The 21,449-nt window shown below is 64.7% G+C and overlaps 2 protein-coding genes across 7 annotated transcripts in view; both read right to left on the minus strand.

Annotated features, from left to right (window-relative positions):
• The window catches only part of KCNQ2 (potassium voltage-gated channel subfamily Q member 2), a 30,547-nt gene extending 25,316 nt beyond the window's left edge, over positions 1-5,231 (minus strand). For all 6 annotated transcript variants that reach the window (XM_040988160.1, XM_040988161.1, XM_040988158.1 and 3 more), the window contains exon 1: positions 4,775-5,231. In XM_040988160.1, the coding sequence (XP_040844094.1) occupies positions 4,775-5,070 (296 nt within the window). In that variant the 5' untranslated portion in view covers positions 5,071-5,231. The remainder of the gene's footprint in view (positions 1-4,774) is intronic.
• A 5,480-nt stretch (positions 5,232-10,711) lies between these two features.
• Positions 10,712-14,575, minus strand: EEF1A2 (eukaryotic translation elongation factor 1 alpha 2). The gene is made up of 7 exons (XM_040988162.1): positions 14,415-14,575; positions 13,342-13,521; positions 12,714-13,010; positions 11,864-12,014; positions 11,518-11,774; positions 10,991-11,225; positions 10,712-10,839 (listed from the first exon to the last, which is right to left on the minus strand). The coding sequence occupies exons 1-7, from the start codon at positions 14,556-14,558 to the stop codon at positions 10,712-10,714; spliced, it is 1,392 nt and encodes a 463-aa protein (XP_040844096.1). The 5' UTR covers positions 14,559-14,575.
• Positions 14,576-21,449: the final 6,874 nt, after the last annotated feature.

Genomic DNA, 21,449 nt, shown 5'->3' on the forward strand with positions numbered 1-21,449 from the left:
ACCCGGGAGCTCCTGCCAGGACCCATCCGGCTCCCCTCCCCAGGCTCGGAAGCCTAGCTCCGGGGCAGCAAGAGTCTGAGCAGCTTCCCACCTGTCCGCCCCAGCAGCTGGCAGCGTCCTCTAGATGAGACAGGCACAGTGAGCCAGCTCTGCCCGCTGGGTCCGACAACATGGCAACTCAGGATGCAAGCATTCGCAGAGGCAGCCTCAGGGTCCTGTGCCCCCGGCCACACACACCAGGACATGGCCCCCGGGTTTCTGTGAGCAAAGAGCAGAGCCCCTCGCACAGCAATGGACACAGCAGGACCAGGCACAAAGCAAGCAGTGACCAGGACCACTGCAGAAGGGAGGAGGCCAGGGCAGGGCACGTGGAGCACTTTCAACAAACTGTCTTATAGGTTCTGGAGTTTCACGCCGAGCTGGCTTGACTGAACACGGGTATGTGTGTGTGTGTCCAGGCACGTGTGTGAATGTGTGTGTCCAGACACATGTGTGTGAAGGTGTGTCTGTGTGTCCAGGCACATGTGTGTGAATGTGTGTGTCCAGACACATGTGTGTGAGTGTGTCTGTGTGTGTCCAGGCACGTGTGTGTGAGTGTGTGTGTGTCCAGGCACATGTGTGTGAGTGTGTGTGTGTCCAGGCACATGTGTGTGAGTGTGTCTGTGTGTGTGCGTGTGTGAGTGTGTCTGTGTGTGTCCAGGCACGTGTGTGTGAGTGTGTCTGTGTGTCCAGGCACGTGTGTGAGTGTGTCTGTGTGTCCAGGCACATGTGTGTGAGTGTGTGTGTGTCCAGGCACATGTGTGTGAGTGTGTCTGTGTGTGTCCAGGCACATGTGTGTGAGTGTGTCTGTGTGTCCAGGCACTGTGTGAGTGTCTGTGTCCAGGCACGTGTGTGAGTGTGTCTGTGTGTCCAGGCACGTGTGTGTGAGGTGTGTCCCTGTGTGTGTGTGTCCAGGCACGTGTGTGAGTGTCTGTGTGACACTGTGTGAGTGTGTCTGTGTGTGTCCAGGCACGTGTGTGAGTGTGTCTGTGTGTCCAGGCACATGTGTGTGAGTGTGTCTGTGTGTCCAGGCACGTGTGTGAAGGTGTGTCTGTGTGTGTCCAGGCACATGTGTGTGAGTGTGTCTGTGTGTGTCCAGGCACGTGTGTGTGAGTGTGTCTGTGTGTCCAGGCACGTGTGTGAGTGTGTCTGTGTGTCCAGGCACGTGTGTGAAGGTGTGTCTGTGTGTGTCCAGGCACATGTGTGTGAGTGTGTGTGTCCAGGCACATGTGTGTGAGTGTGTGTGTGTGTCCAGGCACATGTGTGTGTGAGTGTGTGTGTCCAGGCACATGTGTGTGAGTGTGTCTGTGTGTGTCCAGGCACATGTGTGTGAAGGTATGTCTGTGTGTCCAGGCACATGTGTGTGAGTGTGTCTGTGTGTGTCCAGGCACGTGTGTGAGTGTGTCTCTGTGTGTCCAGGCACATGTGTGTGAGTGTGTCTGTGTGTGTCCAGGCACGTGTGTGAAGGTGTGTCTGTGTGTGTCCAGGCACATGTGTGAAGGTGTGTCTGTGTGTGTCCAGGCACGTGTGTGTGAGTGTGTCTGTGTGTGTCCAGGCACATGTGTGTGAGTGTGTGTGCGTCCAGGCACATGTGTGTGAGTGTGTCTGTGTGTCCAGGCACGTGTGTGTGAAGGTGTGTCTGTGTGTCCAGGCACATGTGTGTGAGTGTGTCTGTGTGTGTCCAGGCACATGTGTGTGAAGGTGTGTCTGTGTGTGTCCAGGCACGTGTGTGAGTGTGTCTGTGTGTGTCCAGGCACGTGTGTGTGAGTGTGTCTGTGCGTAGTGCACTGCATTCTCTGTGCAGGTGTGTCTGTCTGTGTGCGTGCTGGAGCTGCCATGCAGATCCAGTCACCGCTGGAAGGAGGGATAAGAAATGCCCAGTATCCCTTCAAAATGGGAATCCAGGGTCCCCAGACCACCTTGTGCTGACAGTTCCCTGAGAGCCGAGCCAGGGGCCCCTGGTCTGCAGCGACCCCTGCTGGATGCAGAAGCTGCTGTGTCCACAACCTCAGCCTAGCCACTGGGTGCAGGGCCTGGGGGTCCATTTACGAGCAAAGCAACAGGCAGATGCCTACTGCTGCCCGTAGCTGCCATGGCACAGCCCTGTGACTTATTGCTGACTGGAATGGCTGACCTCTGCCTGGCCCTGGACTGGAAGCCCTGTGCCTGCACATCTGGGTCTGCTTGCTAGACAGACCTATGGTGTAACTGGACACGGCGCTGTGGCCACTCCCCAGCAACTCCACAGCCACAGGGCACAGGGTTTGGCGGTGCAAGACCCTCCGCCTGCTGTGTCAGCCCAGCCTTGAGAAGCCCCTGCCTCCTGGCACCAACCCTGTTAGAACATCCCTCCCTGGCCAGACCTGCACCAAGACAGACTGAAGCATGAGGCCCAGCACTGGACGGTCCCACCAGGCACAGTCGGACAGGGCAGCACATCCACAGCCCATCCAGCACACTCTGCCCGTGGCTGTCCTCAAGTTCAAATCAACCTGGGCGCTGACAGCCGGCTAGGACCACACAGCCTACACTCTGCCCCTTGGGATCTGGGGCCACATGGGGAGGACCCATCAGGATGGAGGAGGCCGCAAGCAGGGCCTGGACGCACATCCTGCCCTTCCTCAGCCTGGCCAGGGCCAGCCCAGGCCCCTAGCTCTGTCCAGGCACAGGCCCACACCAGGGATCCCAGGGCAGGCGAGCAGCCCACATGCCTCGGTCTCCAGGATAGCCTGGAGCTCCACCGACCTTACTCCACCTCGGATTCCCCACCAGTCAGACCACAGCAATGTATCTGTGGGCCCAGGACACGGAATAAATGTGGCGCCCTCTCACTCCTGTTCTGAGACTCAGGGGTTGTGGCTGGGGGCACTCCGTAGGATTCATGCCTTACCAGAACCCTGAGGCATCGGCTGTGGTTATGCATACAGCAGGCTCAGCTTGTGCACACAGTTGGCTCCAGTTCCGCACAGTCATCACGGGTCGGGCACAGTCGGCTCTGATCAGGCACAGTTGGCTCTGTCCGGCATGGCTGGCTCTGGCCGGGCACAGTCGGCTCTGGCCAGGGGCACAGTCAGCTCTGGCTAGGGGCATAGTCGGCTCTGGTAGGGCACAGTCAGCTCTGGCAGGGCACAGCTGGCTCTGGTCGGGGGCACAGCTGGCTCTGGCCATACAGTCGGCTCTGCCCGGGCACAGTCGGCCCTGGTCCCACGCGACCAGCTCTGGCTGTGTGCAGTTGGTTGCCGTCAACTCAGTCTGGGACAGACCCTGCCACAATGCTGCTGCCCCTGACCCCTGTTGCTCCCGGAGCAGTTGCCGGGCACAGCTGCCCAGAGCTGCCTGTGGCTCACACCCTCTCCAGGAGGGGCCAGTGCAAGCCGTTTCTGTCCAGGTAGCTGTACCTCCACTTGCCCTGTAACCCCCATGTGGAAAAGCCCCGGGGCGGAGGCCTGTGGCTGGGGTTCGGCACTGAGGACCGCCCCAACAGAGCTCTGTCAGAGCAGGCCCTCCACGGCCCACCTAACTCCTCTCTCTCCAGCCCCCCAGCCTCTGAGACACCAGGCGGCACCCCTCTGCTAGGCCCAAGGACTCCTTCCACATCAGCCTGGCTCCCCAGCTGGGGCCAGGAGGTCTCAGTGGTCAAGTACCACGCCTAGCAAGCACGCGGGACCTGGCATGGAGCTCCTGGTCTGGGCACCTGGGGACAGACCGGGAGGACAATCCCTCCGGGTGTGGCCCTCCCAGAGCAGCAGGCAGGCCAGCTGTGGCCTGTGGAGGCTGGGCCCCCAGTCTCCTCCTCGCCCCCACACCTGAGGAGGGGGCGGCTCCGCAGGAGACAGGTCCGTCCTGCACCTGAGCGCCCACACACAGCAGGGAGGGGCGCCACAGGCACAGGGACAGAACGCCCCTGACCGCCGGGGACCCCAGCACAGAACACACACCTGGCTACTGGACCCGGAAGGCCCGTGGGCAGCGCAGGGAGCCAGTGGTGGCCCCGGAGGACCGCCTGGAGAGGGGGCCTCGCTCTGCCCCCACAACTCCGAGGGTCCACGCACACCCGCCCTGCTCCTGCCCTGGCCTCGGCCCCTCCGCCCTGCACCCCTCCCCCACCATCCCTAGTCACTCTCGGGGTGCCAGCCAGGGGGGCATGCCTTCCCCTCAGCCCGGGGGTTTGTCCGGAACTGCTCCCATCCCAAAATGCCTCTTCCACACAAAATGGCCGAGCCTGGTGCCGCGTCCCCGGCGGAGCCAGGATGGGGGAGCAGGCGCCCTGGCACTGGGGCCAGAAGCCACTCCAGCGCCGGGCCAGCACCGGGCCTACGGACAGCGGCAGCCGCGCGCCGGGCCAGCAGCGGCCCTCCAACAGCGGCCGCCCCTGCGGGTCCCGGCGGCGGCTGCGAGGGGGCGGGTCAGGCCCGGGACTCCCTCTCCTCGGGCGCGGTCGCGCCGGGAAGCTCCCCTCGCCCCGCCACGCATTTCCTCCGCGCGGACCCGGGAGGCCCGGAGGTCGGCGGGGAAGGTCACTTGGCCCGGGAGGCCCAGCCCGAGGGGCGCCGCGGGGGTCCCGAGCCCACGCAGGGGGGCTCCGCCGCGCTCCCCGCCCCCTCCCCGGCCGGCCCTTTGTTCGGCGCCGCGGCCGTGGGGAGGGGCGTCTCGGCGGAGGAGGGGGTCCCCGCCGCGCCCCCCGGGGCCCGAGTCCTCCCGGCCGGGGCGCGCCGCGTGCGGAGCCCGCACTCACACGTAGGCGTGGTAGATGAACGCCCAGCCGCGGGGCCGCTCCAGCACGTTGTACAGGAAATTCTGCAGCTTGCGGTAGAAGGCGTTGCGCTTCGGAGGCTTGCCGGCGCCCGCGCCGCCCGCGCGCGGCTTGCTGAGGATGCTGCCGCGCTTGGGCGCCTCGGAGCCGGCGATGAGCAGCGCGCCGTCGCGGGTGGAGTCGGGCGCGCCGGGGTCCAGCCCCACGAAGCCCACCTTGAGCTTCTTGTCCCCGCCGGGGCCGGGGTAGACGCCGCCGTTGCGCGACTTCTGCACCATGGTGGCCGCGGCGCCCGGCGGGCGGCTCAGCGCGGGCGGCGCGCGGGGGGCGGCGCGCGCCCCAGCCCAGGCCCCCGGCCCGGGCGCCGCATGGCCGAGGCGGAGGCGGCGGCGGCGGCTCGGCGCTCCTGCCGGCCCGGACCGCGCGCGGGGACGCTGCGGCCACCACCGAGCTGGGGCCCCGCCTGCGGCTCCGCCCGGCGCCTCGGCCCGCCCCCGTTAACCCCTGCGGCGCCGCGGGCGCGCTCCCCTTTGAGGTGGGCGGGCGGACGCCCGTGCCCCAGGGGTGCCAGCGTTGTGTGCGACTTGGGACCTGGAGAAGGGATGGAGTGTGGGAAGCAGCCTGCGGCTGGGGGCCTGTCAGGTGGAGAAGACCCCGAGGGCAAGTGGCCAAAGGTGATGCTGGGGGTAGGCCTGAAGCCGCTGCGACTGTCTCCAGGCCCCACACGGAAGCCTTTCACACACACCTGGAACAGGTAGCAGCACCGCCCGCAGCCAGCGTTTCCAGCTGCCCGGCACCGCAGGAGCCCAGTGGACGCTGTCCAACAGCTGCCCCACCCGCACCCGCGCCTGGCCCGAACAGGAACCCGCTGGTGGCACATCAGCAACCTTGGTGCCAGACCAGCCCCCCGAGCCTAGCCAGCGGCCGGCCTCTGTTGTTTCCTCGAGCTGAGAACGGGAGTGCCCACGCTGGCACAGTGCTAAGTTGCCAGTTACCACAGCCACAGGTTGTTCTCACACACGTGGCACACCAGCTTGGAGGGGGCTTGCCCAGCTCTCATCCCCTGTACCAACCTCAGGCCTGGGACAAGGGATGAAGTGCCAACCAGCCCGTGTAGAGGGAAGGGTGGGTCGCAAGGTGCCCACAGCCGCATCGGGACCTTGCTTGGCTCACCTGCCAAGGGGTGGGGGAGGGAACCGACTTCAGCTTTGCACCTGCTCAGAGGCAAACCCCAAGGGCTGGGTCACGTCGCCTGCTAAAGGGTCCCTCACAGTCCTGTGCGCAAGCTATGGGTCGGGAGCAGGGAGACTCCTGCCCGCTTCGTCTGACAAAGGGGCTCTATTAAAATAACAACTGTTTAAAGGAGGAGGGCTCCATCACTGTGCATAGCCTCCGGGCTCCGCCGCGCTCCCTGTTCTAGGGCCTCGTCACGGAGGGCTCTGTCAGTCCCATAGGTCTGTGACTGTGGCCACGTCCTGGCCACCCCTGTGCGCTCCACACCCCAGGGCACAGCGGGCATGAAGGTGCGTTTCACGCAGGCACCAGGAATTCCAGTTATTTAAAACAGAAAGAGATTTCAGGCCCGGATAGTCTTTGCCAAGATTGCGTCGACTAGATGGCAGTGAGCAGAAGTGGAAAAACTCAGTGCCACGTGACTGCCAGGCTGGGCTGCGGGCTGCTCCGGCCGGGCGCTGTCCCTTCAGCACCACCCAGGAGCCTCCCGCCAGAGCCTTGGCAGCTGGAAGACCAGCAGAGTCCCATATGTGCCACTCCTCACCGCCCCACAGAACAGCCCGGGAGGCCCTGGCCCCAAGCCAGGTCTGGCTCCAGTGCCCCAGTGGGCATGGTTGTGGCTGCTGCTAGGTGGGGAGTGGGGAGTGGGCATCGATTGCTGCCTATGGCTGCGGGTCTGAGGCTGGCCTGTGCACTCCCCAGAAACCCCCTTCCCTGTGCTGGCCCAGGCCTGGAACCTGGAGCACATGGAGCTGGGGGCATGGATGGAGCGCACAGGGTGGGGCCCACAGAGCCACTCCTGCTGGCATCTCTGCCACACCCATGGTAGTATCAACCGCAAATATGGGTAGTGAGCAGCAGGGCATCCTGGGCCACCAGGGGCAGCTGGAGCAAGTGCCTTGTGGGTCAGGACACCTGCTACAATAGCCTGGGGCAGGGGCTGCACATGAGAAACCAGATGGGCAGAGGCAAGCTCTCCGTCACTGCCAGGTCAGTCCATGCCCCCAGGAAGGGACAGGAAGAGGAGCGCTAACGGGAGGCCACATTGCCCTCTTTGGGCCTCGTTCTTCAATGTCTCTTGACTAAAGTCGATAAAAATTCAATTTATACTTTTGTGAAAAGGACCAGAGCTCCCAGCTCCTAGCAAGCCAGCCAGCAGCCCTGGAGGCTGCACAGGCCTCCTAGCCCATGCCTGACCGCAAGCAGGGACCAGCAGCCCACACAGCCAGTGGACAAACACAGGAGCTGTGGTGACTGTCCCCGCCCCCAGGAGCACTGCCTGGGTCTCCTGCCCTCCGCCCCGTTCCCCATCTCAGGGCTGCTGGCCCAAATGGCCAGGTGTGGCTCAGAGCTCCAGTCAGGCTGGGCACCAAGGGGCTGTACACTGGGGAGTCAGAGGTAGCTCCAGCTCAGTCTTGGAAAACGCCTCTTGCCAGTGCAGGACCACCTCCTGCCCGTCTGAGCCTGGCTGCCCTCCTGCTGCCAGCCTGGATGCTCCAAGGTGTCCAGGCCACTGTGGACAGAGCTGGCTGGCCTGGGGCTGAGCCCAAGGGGTGCCAGAGTTCTTCTTTGCCACCAACCCTGTTGCCAGGACAAGATCACCCAGCGCCCACCATGGGGGTGGCTCAGCAAGGCGTGCACCCAGCAGACTCAGGACTTGACCCTCCTGGGCACCTCTGGACCCCTCCCCTTCTCCAGCTCCCTCTGTTGCAACCCAAATCCAATTCAGTTGTTAGGAGGTGGAGCTTGGTGGGGAGGTGAGGAACTCACAATGGGATTGGTACTCAGGAGAGGGTGGGGCCAGCTGCAGGTCCTCCTGGAACAGGGGACCTGCAGCTGGCCCCCTCTGAGTTGAGGCTCATGGACTGGGGACTGCCCCCAGGTGTTCAGCTGTCCCCGTCTAGGCAGCCAAGCCCTTCCCAGCTGAGCTCAGCTCCACACAACTTCAGGAGTAGGAGTGGGCCAAAGGTTGGGTTCTTGGTGTGCAAGGCCAGGCCTGACCAGGGTCTCCCCACAGAGCCTGCAGGTCACTCCCAATAAGAGGAACCTTCAGGGACACAGGCCTGAGAGTATGGCCTAGTTCTTGCCCTGCTTCCCCCTCGCCCTGTGAGTGCCACAGCCCACAGTCCTGTCCTATGTGAGGCCCCAAAGTCCCGGCCATCCATAGTGAGGCTGCCCCGCAAAGGCCACCATGGTCACTCCCTGACCATCACACAGGGAGGGCAGTCCCTTCCCTCAGTGGAGCTCAGGCACCTGCCCACTGGGCACCTTGTGGCATTGCAAGCTGCCCAGCATGCCCATACTCTGGACTCCAGCAGACAATCAAAGCATACGTGTGTGTGCACGCCTATACACACGTATGCTCACACGTGCACCCGCACACAGGCTGTCTACACGCAGGTGACCCAGCTGGCAGGAGCCGCAGCCCCTGGAGCTCCCATTCGGGCCAGTCACCATCAGGGACATCTGCCTCATAGCCATGCCAAGCCTGGCGAGGGCAGGGTGTCCTTCCCACCAGACACCCAGGGAGACGAGCACAGAGGCAGCTCAGATTTGGCCAGCTCAGCAGCCCATGGCCTGCTGAGGTCTCATCAATTTTTCAGAAGCGTCCACGGTGTAGCCCAAAGCTGCCCTCACTGTTTGCGTGGATCTGCACCCTTTGCAGGGGCGAGTCCCCACCCCCACCCAGCCTCAGGTCCCCAGGGGACCTGGCCCCAGGATTCCCTAAACTCGTGTCCAGAGCAGCGCCTCTCGGCCTGCCCTCAAGGACAGGGCCCATGCCCCCACTGGGTCCCCAACCCCTTCCTTTCCCTAGGTCCAGTGTCAATACCGGTCCCCAGTGGGCAGAGTGAAATCTTGCAAAGACCCTGCCCCACCCTACATCCCCAGTTAACCCTTATGACACCTTGGGGCAGGTGCCCTCTGACCCTGTGCAGGACTCAAACCCGTGCCTCGTCCACTTGACGACCACCTGAGAGCCCACTCCCCAAGCTCAGTCCAGGCATAGGGGCAAGGGGTGGAGGGCAGAGCTGGCCACACCCCACCAGGATATTTTTCCTCTGCATATAGCAGAGGCCTCCCAGGCATGGGGCGTGCTCTCGTGTCCTGCCTACGGGAGGCCACACAGCTCTAGGCCACCCCAGGAACTCCCAGAGACCCAGAGGGGGCCAGCCTGACCCCCCCCCCGCCATGGATGCTGCCGCTCACCCTCCTCCTGCAGACTCCTCCCGGGTGTACCTCCCCCAGAGACCCCAGCAAAGCGAGGTCCTCAGACACAGCCCTTCACCACTGACTCCCGAAGGGGACCCGAGGCTCAGAGACCTTCTCCTGCCATGGCTTCTGGGAGCCCCCAAGGTGCCCCCTGTGCCCCCTGCTCACCCGGAAGTATGCAATGCAGTCCTGTGGTTTGCCCACGGTATTTGGGTGACCGAGGCCAGATGGGCCAGCGCTTGCAGCCACACCCATGGCAAGAGGAGGGCCAGAGTCCCCAGGGGCTGTCAGGTGGGGGTCCTCGCTCCTGTCCTGCCTTGGGTTGTTGGCAGGGTTCTCTGGCAGGAGCTGCTGGGGCCAGGACGGCCTCTGGACTCGACAAGGTGGCACAGGTCCCTGCTGGCCAAGGGTGGGGCACCCACCAGCCCAGCACTTGGAGTAACAGGCAGGCAACCCATTCCCCCAGCGACCCAGCTAAACACCCAAGTCCGGACAGGTCCAAGCCTCTTGGAGTGAGGACAGCAGAACTGCCTGTCACTGAGGTGTGCCACACCGGAAGGGGCATCATATAACCCTAACCCTAACCCTAACCCTAACCTTCAACCACGGTGAGGAGGGGCAGCCGCGGCTGGTGTGCAGGCAGGGGGCGCAAGGAGCGGGCTTGGCGAGGGGACACTGCCCGGCGGACGCTGACCTCCAGGCCAGCCTGGAACCGCCTCCTCCCCGGTCAGGGCAAGTGCTGGCCCGGATTCCGAGGTGGAGGCCCTCGAGTGAGGCTCACGGCCGTCCCGCGCCCGGCCCACCCGAGCGGCGCCCCGACCCCGCAGCAGCAGGTGCACACGCACGGCGAGGGGCGGACTTTATTGGACACAGGGGCGCGGGGTGGGCCGGCGGCGCTTTCCTCTTGAAGAACTTCCACTGGACCTTGATGGCGAGCATCCAGTCGCTGACGGAGAGCCGCCGGCAAGCAGAGGTGCAGACGTGCGCCTGGCGAGGGCGCGCCGGGGCCTGGGGGCGGGGCCGGGCGCGCGGCCGGGGCGGGCCCAGGGGAGGGGCTTGCGGGCGCGGAGGCGGGCCGGGGGCGGGGCCGGGCCGAGCGAGCGGCCGGGGCGGGGCCGGGGTTTGCGGGCGCGGAGGCGGGCCGTGGGCGGGGCCGGGCAGGGCTGCGGGAAGGGCGGGGCTGGCGGGACCGGAGGCGGACCGTGGGCGGGGCCGGGCCGAGCGCACGGCCGGGGGAGAGGATTGTGGAGGGGGGCCGTGGGCGGGGCCGGACTGAGCGGGTGGCCGGGGCGGGGCCAGGAGAGGGGCTTGCGGAGGCGGGCCGTGGGCGGGGCCGGGCCGGGTCCCGGCAGGGGCGGGGTTGGCGGGCGCAGAGGCGGGCCGTGGGCGGGGCGGGCGCGCGGCTGGGGCGGGGCTTGCTGGCGCGGAGGCGGGTCGTGGGCGGGGCCGAGCGGGCGGTCGGGGCGGGGCCGTGCTTCACTTGCCCGCCTTCTGCGCCTTCTGCGCCGACTTGGTGACCTTGCCGGCGCCGCCGCTCTTCTTCTCCACGTTCTTGATGACGCCCACGGCCACCGTCTGCCGCATGTCGCGCACCGCGAAGCGGCCTGCGGGGGACGCGCGTTAGGGCCTGGGGCGCGCGGCCTGGACGTGTCCCGGGCACACGCGCGTGGCGCACGAGTCGTGCGCCTGGTGATGCCCACCAGCTGGTCTTGGCCCGAGGCGGGTCCCGAGGCTGCCTCCCCCGCTGCGGCTCACCGAGGGGCGGGTACTGGGAGAAGCTCTCCACACACATGGGCTTCCCGGGGACCATCTCCACGATGGCTGCGTCGCCAGACTTGAGGGACTTGGGGTTGTCCTCCAGCTTCTTGCCAGAACGCCGGTCAATCTTCTCCTTGAGCTCGGCGAACTTGCAGGCGATGTGGGCCGTGTGGCAGTCGATGACCGGCGAGTAGCCGGCGCTGATCTGCCCCGGGTGGTTCAGGATGATGACCTAAGGACAGTCACCAGTGGCCATCACGCTGGCCCTCGGGGGCCCGGGAAGCCCCCGTCCCTCCCTGACCCACAGGCCCTGAGAACGCCCGGGCCTGGAACCCCTGGCAGGGAGGTGGCCCCGCACCCGCTTCTGCAGCTCAGAGGCCTGTACCCCAACTATTCTTGCAGAGGCCTGTACCCCAGCTGTTCCCTCAGTCTACTCTAGCCGTATGGCTCAAGAATTGGGGGTGCCCGTGTCTGGCCCCCTTGGGGATGAGTGACAGGGGGCACTGTGTCCGCAGGCCGCCCACCTGGGAGGTGAACTGGGCAGCTTCCTGCGGGGGGTCAGACTTGCTGTCCCCACACACGTTGCCACGGCGGATGTCCTTGACCGACACGTTCTTCACGTTGAAGCCCACGTTGTCTCCCGGCAGCGCCTCGCTCAGCGCCTCATGGTGCATCTCCACCGACTTCACCTCCGTGGTGATATTCACCGGGGCGAAGGTCACTACCATGCCCGGCCTCAGGATGCCCGTCTCCACGCGGCCCACGGGCACGGTGCCGATGCCTGGGGCCCAAGAGGGGGGCACTGTGAAGGGGCAGGAGGTGGGGGCCCCAGGGGCTGCGGGGTGGGGGAGGCCGCGTGGGCCTGCTCACCGCCGATCTTGTACACGTCCTGCAGTGGCAGGCGCAGCGGCTTGTCCGTGGGGCGTGTTGGGGGCAAGATAGTGTCCAGGGCCTCAAGCAGGGACACCCCGCTGGCATTCCCCTCTTTCCGCTCCACCTTCCATCCCTTGAACCATGGCATCTGGCAGAGAGGGAGGTAAATGGGTGCGTGGGACAGGGCACCTGCGTTCCCCAAAAGTGAAGTCCCCCTCCGCCCTGCCACCCCCCACCCCCGCCACTCCTCACACCCTCTCATGGTCCTAGGCAACGAGCCGCCTCCCCCCAGCTACACCCACAGACCAGGGCTGCCCCCACCACAGGTCTGTCTCCCAGGTGGGATCCCCTGTAGCACCTGAGTACCTGGGGACCATGCTACCCTCTTGCTTAGTCTCCAGAGCTAAATTCAGAGCCCGGAGCCAGCAGGGGTCTGAGCAGAGTGAGTGCAGTCACCCCAGGCTGGCCCTGCAGGCTGGAGCCTCCACATCCCTCCTGCTCTGCCCCCAGCCAGTGTGCCGGCTGCAACTCCCTGGCTCAGTGGGCAGCCACAGGGGCCATCCTAGGCTAGGAGCCTCCGGGGCTGGACAGTCTTAGGACAGGTCTAGGGTCCAAAAACCCCTCCCACCTTCACCCCATATGCATCAGGGCCCCCGGGCCACAGCCATGCATCCGAGTAGCTGAGAGTCGGCCCTCAGCCCTCACGGCCCACCCTCTGCCCAGAGCCCAACCCGCACCCTGAGCCCACCACCCCGCCCCAGCGTCCAGGGTCAGGACACCAGCCAGGGGGAGATGACAAGAAACACCCCCAGGCACTGGCAGAGAAGATCACCCCAGTGGCACTCACGTTGGGGGAGGGCTCGAGCATGTTGTCACCGTGCCAGCCCGAGATGGGCACAAAGGGCACGGTGGCCGGGTTGTAGCCGATCTTTTTGATGTAGGCGCTGACCTCCTTCACGATCTCGTCGTAGCGTTTCTCACTATAGGCCGGCTCCGTGGAGTCCATTTTGTTTACACCCACGATGAGCTGCTTCACGCCCAGTGTGTAGGCCAGCAGCGCGTGCTCTCGCGTCTGCCCATTCTTGGAGATGCCCGCCTCGAACTCGCCCACGCCCGCCGCTACAATGAGCACCGCGCAGTCCGCCTGCCCGGCAGGTCGGCACAGTCAGCCCGGCCTCCAGGGAGCAGAGGCCCCTCATCCCCAGCACAGCCCAGTGCTAGTCAAGGCGACCACCTTGGACAGCAGGTCCCCAGGGACCATGCGTGTGGCACTCTGGGCCTGTGGCCCGCGTGGCCGCTGCCCACCTCCCCACCTGCCGGCCCGACTGACCCTGTCCTGGTCTGTGGGGGAGGGGAGGGCAGGGGAGTGTCTCCATCTCTGTGTCTTCCTCCGACTCAGCTGGCTGTCAGGCTGCAGTACTGGTGCACATGGGGGTCCCTGTCCCGGCAGGAAGCACCCCTCCCCGCCCGCGCACCTGGGAGGTGCCAGTGATCATATTCTTGATGAAGTCACGGTGGCCGGGCGCGTCAATGATGGTGATGTAGTATTTGGTGGTCTCGAACTTCCACAGGGAGATGTCGATGGTGATGCCTCGCTCCCGCTCCGCCTTCAGCTTGTCCAGCACCCAGGCGTACTTGAAGGAGCCCTTGCCCATCTGGGGGTGGGGGGACGGCTCAGGGCAAGACCGGGGCCGAGGCCACAGCAGCGACCGGGCTGCCCGCTGCCCGCCCCGACAGTCTGTGCTGCCCTTGGGCCAGGCCCTGGGCCAGTCCAGCATCCACCAGCAGGCGGCGCAAGGGCCCGGGAGCCAGGATGGATCTGCTGCCAAGGAGGGGGCATTTCTCTGAGGTGCCTGACAACCCCGGACCCTGGGTCACCAGGAAGTACGGCTTGCTGTGGGGCTGCCAGATCAGTAATCCCTCTGCTGTTTTTGAAAGAGGGAAAACAGACAGAAATCTTTGGAAATTTCCATTTGTTTCCCTGTGAGGCTCCTCCTCCCTTCCCCTCCCCAGGGAGCCATGGAGACACCGGCCCAGGTCAGGGCTACAGCTTCGCTGCTGTCCAGCTGGGCAGAGCCCCAGCCAGGGCGGACACGGGCCCTCAGGACAGCTACCCAGCAGCAGCGAGGACCCAGCCCAGGCACCTGCTACCTGCCCACTGCCTCTCCTAGGCCTGGGAAGGGGCAGACACGACCTTTGGCCCACATGTCCCACCCATGGGTCTCAGCCAGGAACAGGGAAGGTCAGCTGAGAGGCCAGGGTCCCTGCCAGGCACCACCAGGTCAGTGGGAGAAGAGGCCCCTGCGGGCGCCAGCCTATCCACGCTATTAATAGCTGCCTGCCTCAGGCCAGCCCAGGGACAAGTGAGGGCAGGGCCATGCCAGGCCCGACCTCTGCCTACCAGTGGCAAGCAGACCCTGGCCCCGGGGAGAGTTCCAGAACTCTGGGGTGGATCCTGCAGACAAGGGCGGTGCTGCCCCTCCAGTCTTGGGAGAGGCCACCCACCACCCTCAGCCTCTGCCTGGGACCCAGGCGTCCTGGGGCTCACCTCAGCTGCCTCCTTCTCAAATTTCTCGATAGTCCTCTTGTCGATGCCCCCACATTTGTAGATGAGGTGGCCCGTGGTGGTCGACTTGCCCGAGTCCACGTGGCCAATGACCACGATGTTGATGTGAGTCTTCTCCTTCCCCATCCTGTCCGGGGCTCTGTAGGGGGGAGGGGTGGCTCAGGGGGCACCCAGCGGTAAGGCAGGGTGGGGTAGGGTTCAAAGGGGAGAAACAGACCACCCCCCGCCTGGGCAGCCCACCTCCTAGCCCCGGGGTGCAATCTGCCCCGGTTTGGTCCCAGAGGGCACCTGTTCCCTGCCGAGGGGCTTAGCTCCCACCCAGAGGCCCAGGGCCAGCGCAGCCGGTGATGAGTCACCCTCGGCTGCACCCCCAGCCCCCCCCCGGGCCGCAGGGCCAGGGCCGCCGGCCCCGCCCCCACCTGCCGAGCGGTCAGTGCGCCCCACGGGCGCGGACGCCGCCATCTTCCGCTGTCCCTGTCCGCGAGCGGGCACAGGGGGCACAGGCCCTCTGGGGTGCCCAGATGAGGGCGTTGAGGATGGTTCAGGCCTGGGAGGACAGGCTGACAAGGCCACAGGTTCTGGCTCCCGGTTCTGGCTGGCGCGAGCGCAGTGGGGGCGGGGAGGTGCCTCCGTGCTCCCCCTGCCTTGGGGGCCAGGGTCTGGGGTCCACTGCGCGCGGCAGGTCAGGGGAAACCCCTCCCCCACCCTGTTATCCCCAGAGGCCAGGAGGCTGGGGGAGGGAGCTTGGGATGGCGACACGGTGCAGGGGCGAGGCCACCCCCCCATGCCGGCTTCCTCCCCTTGTCCTGTCGGGCTGACCCGCACCCTCAAGGGCCAGATGCCCCACCAGCCCCCTGCGGCCCTGCCCCAAACCTTCTAGGCCAATCGGCCAAGGTCACGGCGGCGGGGCAGCCTCGGTCCCCGAGCACCGCTCGCCGCCGGTCACCTGCGTGCTTCGGCCCCCTCCCCGCCCGGCTGCCCGCGGGGACCGACCCACGCGCTGGGGTCGGCGGCAGCTCTCGCCGAGCGGCACGGCCTCGCCAGCGCCTGAGGCAGACTCGGCTCTGCACCCGCACCCAAAGCTGGGCCGGGGGCGGGCCTCGCAGGCCCAGCGTCCTTACCCGGAGCCGAGGTCTCAGCCAGAGGGACTGGCGGCGCCGGCGCCGGCGGTTTTATCTCTCCGGGAGGGTTCCACCTATTGACGGTGCGGGCGCAATGCACCGCGCCCTGCAGTACGGCAATGCGGTGCGCGCGGGCGGGCGCAGCCGGGACGAGCCCAGGGGCGCGCGGGAGCGGGCGCGCGGGGGGGCGGACGGGGACGGGGGAGGGAGCGCAGCCGCGGACCGAGCGGCGGGTGGAAGAAGGGGGCAGGGCGGAGGCTGCAGGGAGGCGGGTGACAAGCCTAGAGCCAGCGGTCCTGGTCTGGGTGCTTCATGTGCTGTGGGGTGCAGACGCTCTGAGGGGGAGCCCTGAAGCTGCCAGCCTGCTCCAGAGGGCTGCTCCCAGCATCCCTGACACCTATGCCTGGGGGTCGGGGGTGGAAACAGCCTCAACCCTGCATACCCCCGTCCCAGGGGAGCCAGCCCAGGAGCCCAGGAGAAGCCAAAGCTGGGGCCTCCGGCAGCACATGAACACCCCAAGCAGCTGGTGGACTGGAGCAGACAGGCCCAGAGTGGGGGACACGGCAGGCTGGGGGGTTTCCCCCGAGGCCAGGATCTCAGCTTGTCCCCGCTGTGCCCCCACCACCAACGGGGCACAGCGCCTGGGTCTCGAGCAGGAGGTGAGGGGGCAAGCCCTGCACCTGCTCCTCACCCTCATGTTCCCTGGGACTGGTCAGACGAGGCCCCAGGGTAGGGTCCAGCACCGCAAGGCCCAGCACCTGCCCCTGACCGCTGGCAGGGCCGGTGTGCAGGTGCTGCTGATGCTGTCAGATGGGAGCCAGGACCTAAAATAAAACCTGGCAGGGAGGCGAGGGCCCTCCCCCAAGCTGGCCTGGCCCACTTGGGGTTCCAGCCAAGACTTTGGAGCCAGCCTGCTGCAGGTGCCACCCTCCCCCAGCACCAGGGCAGCCCACAGCCTAACGGGTCCTCAGGGGATGCCACTCCCCATGTGAAGCTGAGACCCTGCACTTCCCCTCCCCCAGTGCACGGCACCCCAGGGCGCTGCCAGCGGGTAGAAGGTGGTGTCTGGAGTGATGCTCTTGGTGGCCAGCAGTGGCTGCCCTGCAAGGCCCCGGAGCCTGAGACTTGGCTGCTGGCGACCCTCGGGATCCACAGAGGATGGGGTTTGGTGACCCAGGAACCCGCACCTGCCAGCCAGCACCACACCAGAAGCTGCTGGGCCTGGAGATGCTGAGCTAGGTGCTGCCGACTAGTACTAACCACCAATCACGAACTAGCACCTCTGACTAGTACTAACCACAAATCACAAACTAGCACCTCCGACTAGTACTAACCACAAATCACGAACTAGCACCTCTGACTAGTACTAACCACAAATCACAAACTAGCACCTCCGACTAGTACTAACCACAAATCACAAACTAGCACCTCCGACTAGTACTAACCACAAATCACGAACTAGCACCTCCGACTAGTACTAACCACTGAGTAGTGCCACTGATCACTAACTAGGGCTAAGTAAGTGCTGACTAGACGGGTCAACTAACTTCTGACTAGTACTATTCCACGGCTAACCCTACCTTGCACTGACAACTGTTGGCTGTTGAATGACAGCATCCGGCTGACCCCCGGCTGGCCTGAGCAGCGGCTCACCCTGAACAGCACCAAGCACTGACGCCCAGACAGCCCCGCACTGTGGCTGAAGCCTGAGGCGCTTCCTGCGATGGGTGGTGGGAAAGGACCAGCTGCTGTCAGAGGTTGAGGAGGGCGCCTCCTCCAGGGGCTGAGCACCCCAATCTTGGCTTGCCTGGACAGGGAATGAGGCTGAGTGTTCACTGTGACCCCCCAGCCGAGCCAGCAGGCCCAGCGTACAAGTGAGAGCTGTGGCTACCAGCAGCCACCAGTCCTGGTGGCTAACGGGGTGGGGCATGAGGAAGCAGGAGGAAGGAAGGGGCTCAGGCCCTGCCCACCCTCAGCCCCCTCCCACCCCCAGCTAAAATTAACTGTTGCCAAGCCTCAGCCCTGGAAGTAAACCTGCCTCCCATTGGTTGTCGGTGACGTCACGGAGCTAATAATAGCCGTGAGCTCAGCCACCTGTGCTTGGCCTTCCAGAGGGGCTGGGCCAGGCAGGTGGGGTCTGGACGCTCGCCCAGTGAGTCCAGGGCAGGTGGGCAGGCCGGGGCACCCTCCGACCTCACAATGGTTGCTGCCTGGCCTTGGACTCCAAGCAGTCTGCCAGCCACCTCAAGCCCTGGTCCCAGCAGGCCAGTGGGAGGGGCAGTCACCTGTGGCCACTTCTTGGGGCTGCGTGGGATACCACCTGACCAGCCTGGCAGGGTGGAGGGGAGCTTCAAGCTCAGGACTTCCTCTGGAAAGGCTAGATCATGACCCACAGACCAGCAAGGCTGCATGGGGCCGGACAGCAGTCACCAAGTCCACAAGAGCAGCCTGGAGGGAGACACAGCCTCACCAGCCTTGCCACCCACCCTTCTCACTCCCCCCCACGGCCCCCTCCAGGACCCAGTTTCCAGGCAGCCTGGCAAGGAGCTGTCTCCATGGCAACAGGCTCCTCCCTCCCCAAGAGCCCAGGCCTTTGCACACAGCAGTGCCCCAGGCCAATGGACCTCCACCACTGGAGAGGGGCAGGGGTCACTGCCAGCTGACCCCTCAGAGCCTTCTGACTGGCAGACCCGGAGGAATGTCCCTTACCTAGACTGGGGCAGGCAGGCACAGGCTCTGGCTGCGGCAGGGAGAGCACTTCCATGATTGAAGATCTGTTCGCTTATCGGACAGACTGAGGGACAGGGGGGTCTTCGGTCTGCTGGGTTGTTCCCCAGATGCTGTAACAGGCAGGGCCAGCCCAAGGAACCTGGGACTTCCTGGGAGTGGGGGGTCCCATGGTGCTGCAGGGGCCGGAGCACCTCCTGCACCATCACTGCCACCTGCCTCCCAGGCCACTGGCAGCTGCAAAGTAGCTGGACTAGACCTGCACTTGAATACCAAGATATGGTGTGAGCCATGGCATCGCCATGCCAGCATCACATTGCCTTATGGGAAAACTTGTTTTGCATCTGCTTGGAGGAAAGCTCAGGAGACATATGTGTGCTTGACTGGTTGGCAGGCCAATCCCTCATGAGACCAGCGTGTGCTGGGGGCCGTCCCAGGAGGAGAGCAGGGCAGACTGTGTGTGCTCGTGCTGGGGCCGTCCCAGGAGGAGAGCAGGGCAGACCGCATGTGCTCAAGCTAGGTGTCTGCTGAGCTTTCACAAGTTTCAGCCACCGTGGGCTAAAAGGACCCTAGCTGAATACCACACTGAGAGCAAGGAACCCAGAACTGCCTCCACCAGGTGCTGTGGCCACTCGCTGCAGTTGGGTCCAGACACCCAGAGCCCAGGGCAGGGAGCTACAAGCCAGAGCCATGCCCCGGGCCAAGAGCTCTCGGGCACAGGCCTTAGCTGCCAGTTGCCTTCACACAGCTGTGCTGTGCCGTGATTTGAGTGACCACGCAGTGTGATGTCTCTTGAAGACTCGATATGACAGACAGGTGCTATAGAAGCCTAGCCTATTTTATCTTATTTTTATTTTTTTTTTAAAGATTTATTTTTATTATTTTTTATTGGAAAGGCGGATATACAGAGAGGAGAGACAGAGAGGAAGATCTTCCGTCCGATGATTCACTCCCCAAGTGAGCGCAACGGGCCGATACTATGCCGATCCGAAGCCAGGAGCCTCTTCCGGGTCTCCCACGCGGGTGCAGGGTCCCAAAGCTTTGGGCCGTCCTCGACTGCCTTCCCGGGCCACGGGCAGGGAGCTGGAAGGGAAGCGGGGCTGCCGGGATTAGAACCGGCGCCCATATGGGATCCCGGGTGTGCAAGGCGAGGACTTAACCACTTGCGCCACCGCGCCGGGCCCTATTTTTAAAATATTTATTTGAAAGGTAGTTACAGAAAGAGGCAGAGATCTTCCATCTGATGGTTCACTTCCCAAATGGCCTCAACAGTGGGAGCTAAGCCAATCTAAAGTCAGGAGCCAGGAGCTTCTTCTGGGTCTCCCATGCAAGTGCAGGGTCTTAAGCTCTCAGGCCATCTTCCATTGCCTTCCCAGGCCACAGGCAGCGAGCTAGATTGGAAATGGGGCAACCGGGGCACAAATGGTGCCCACATGAGGTGCTGCTGCTGCAGGTCCCCTTAGCTGCCACATCACAATGCTGTCCTCCAAATGTCATTTTATTAACTACAGAGCCTAACAGTGTTAGCTGTGACCAGTGTGATGACTGACCAGCAGACAGAATGTGCCTGTATACACGAGGCCACCACAGGCTGAAGCCAGAACCGAACCCTCCCAAAAGAAGCCTGGCCAGCCCCCACCCTTCCTCCTAGGGCCTGGGTGGGACGGGCCCAGGCTCGTCTCTCCGGGACAGGGCCCGATGCTGGGATCCCCAAGAATCCAGGTCATTTCAGAATCTCTTGCTCTCCCAGTGTCAACTGGACTGACCAATGTGTCAGGAACCTCTCAGCCCAGAGGTCCGTATGGATGAGGCCCTGGGGCACATGCGGGCAAAGGGTTGGCTGTCAGGCCCCACTTTGAAGATCACACTTGGCCCCGGGGGCGGGGGTGGAGGGACAACACCAGAAGTCCCAGCTGGCCTCATGGTCCACCTTCCCAGAGAGGCTAGGACTCTGGCGCGCACAGACCTCTGGACAGAACACCTGCAGGCCACCCAGGTGGGCCAGAGTTACAGAAGGGAATGGGGGAGGTGCGGCAGGAGGGCCCTGGCGACCAGCTGGAGATGAAGAGAGCGGCCAATACAGGATGAGCTGCCCCCCACCCAGGGAGTGCAGGGGACACCCCCGCAGGCCCCGCCCTCTGGCAGGCACGGGAAAGGGGTCCGTGGGGCAAGCCGCCTGGAAGAGCGGAGCCTCTGGCGGGAGAAGCAGGCACTGCCCTCCCTGATATGGACACAAGAGGGCGTCCAGAGGCCGCGAGTGGGGCCCCCTGTGGCCTCCACCTCTCTCTCCCTCCCGCGCCACCGAGCACCCCTGTCCCCACCCCAGAATAGCCACGACCCCAGCCTGCACTGACCTTGTCTCGTCCAGCACAGAGCTCTGCCCCGCCAGCCCAGCGCAACAGCAGCAGGCAAGTCAAGGGCTAGGGACTCGACTCAGGGGTGTGGCTTCAAGTCACAACTGGGCGGTGTTGGGTGCTCACCAGGAGCTCGGCTTCCTCCTGGGCCGAACCGCCAGCAGGTACCCGCTGGAAGGGTGCACCCCGGGCAGGCTCGGAACTCCAGGGTGGTGGCACGACGGCCAGAGGTCCAGGTGCTCACTCTTGCCCATGCTCCTGGAGGCAGGGAAGTCCCACTCCCCCTACCTCTGATGGCACCTCGGGGCCTGAGCCTGTTCCAGTGGCAGCTTCTATAAGGGGCTCTGTCGGCACAGCCCTCCCCACCCCAGCTCCAGAAGCAGCCGCCAGCTCCCTGGAGTGCAGAGTGGAGACCTGGATGCCTAGCAGACCACAGGGTGAGAGTGGCCCCAAGGCTCTGCCCATTCCTTCCCCAAGTCCTCCCACCCACGCTGCTCAGAGCCAGTCCAGTGCTGCACACCCACCCTCAGCTGCCGCCCTGCTTCTGACATCCCCACATTGTCCTTGCTGCATCGTCCACTTAGGGTCAGGGCAGGTGGCAGTGTCTCTTGTGAAACAGGTGACCTGGACACTGCCCTCCAGGGGAACACACCTATATGAGGCCCAGTTGGCCACCAGTGGCTCCCAGAGGTGAGAGTCTGGGGGGACTCTGGACACAGGGTCTGCCATGCGGCACCCCTGGGTCACCCTGAACCTGAACAGCTCCCTGAACCTGTTGGGTGTCTTTGTCACCCGCAGAAGCCAGGCACAGGGTC

This window comes from Ochotona curzoniae, unplaced genomic scaffold (assembly GCF_017591425.1).
Source record: "Ochotona curzoniae isolate NIBS_2020 unplaced genomic scaffold, NIBS_Ocur_1.0 contig_48, whole genome shotgun sequence".
NCBI classification, from domain to species: domain Eukaryota; kingdom Metazoa; phylum Chordata; class Mammalia; order Lagomorpha; family Ochotonidae; genus Ochotona; species Ochotona curzoniae.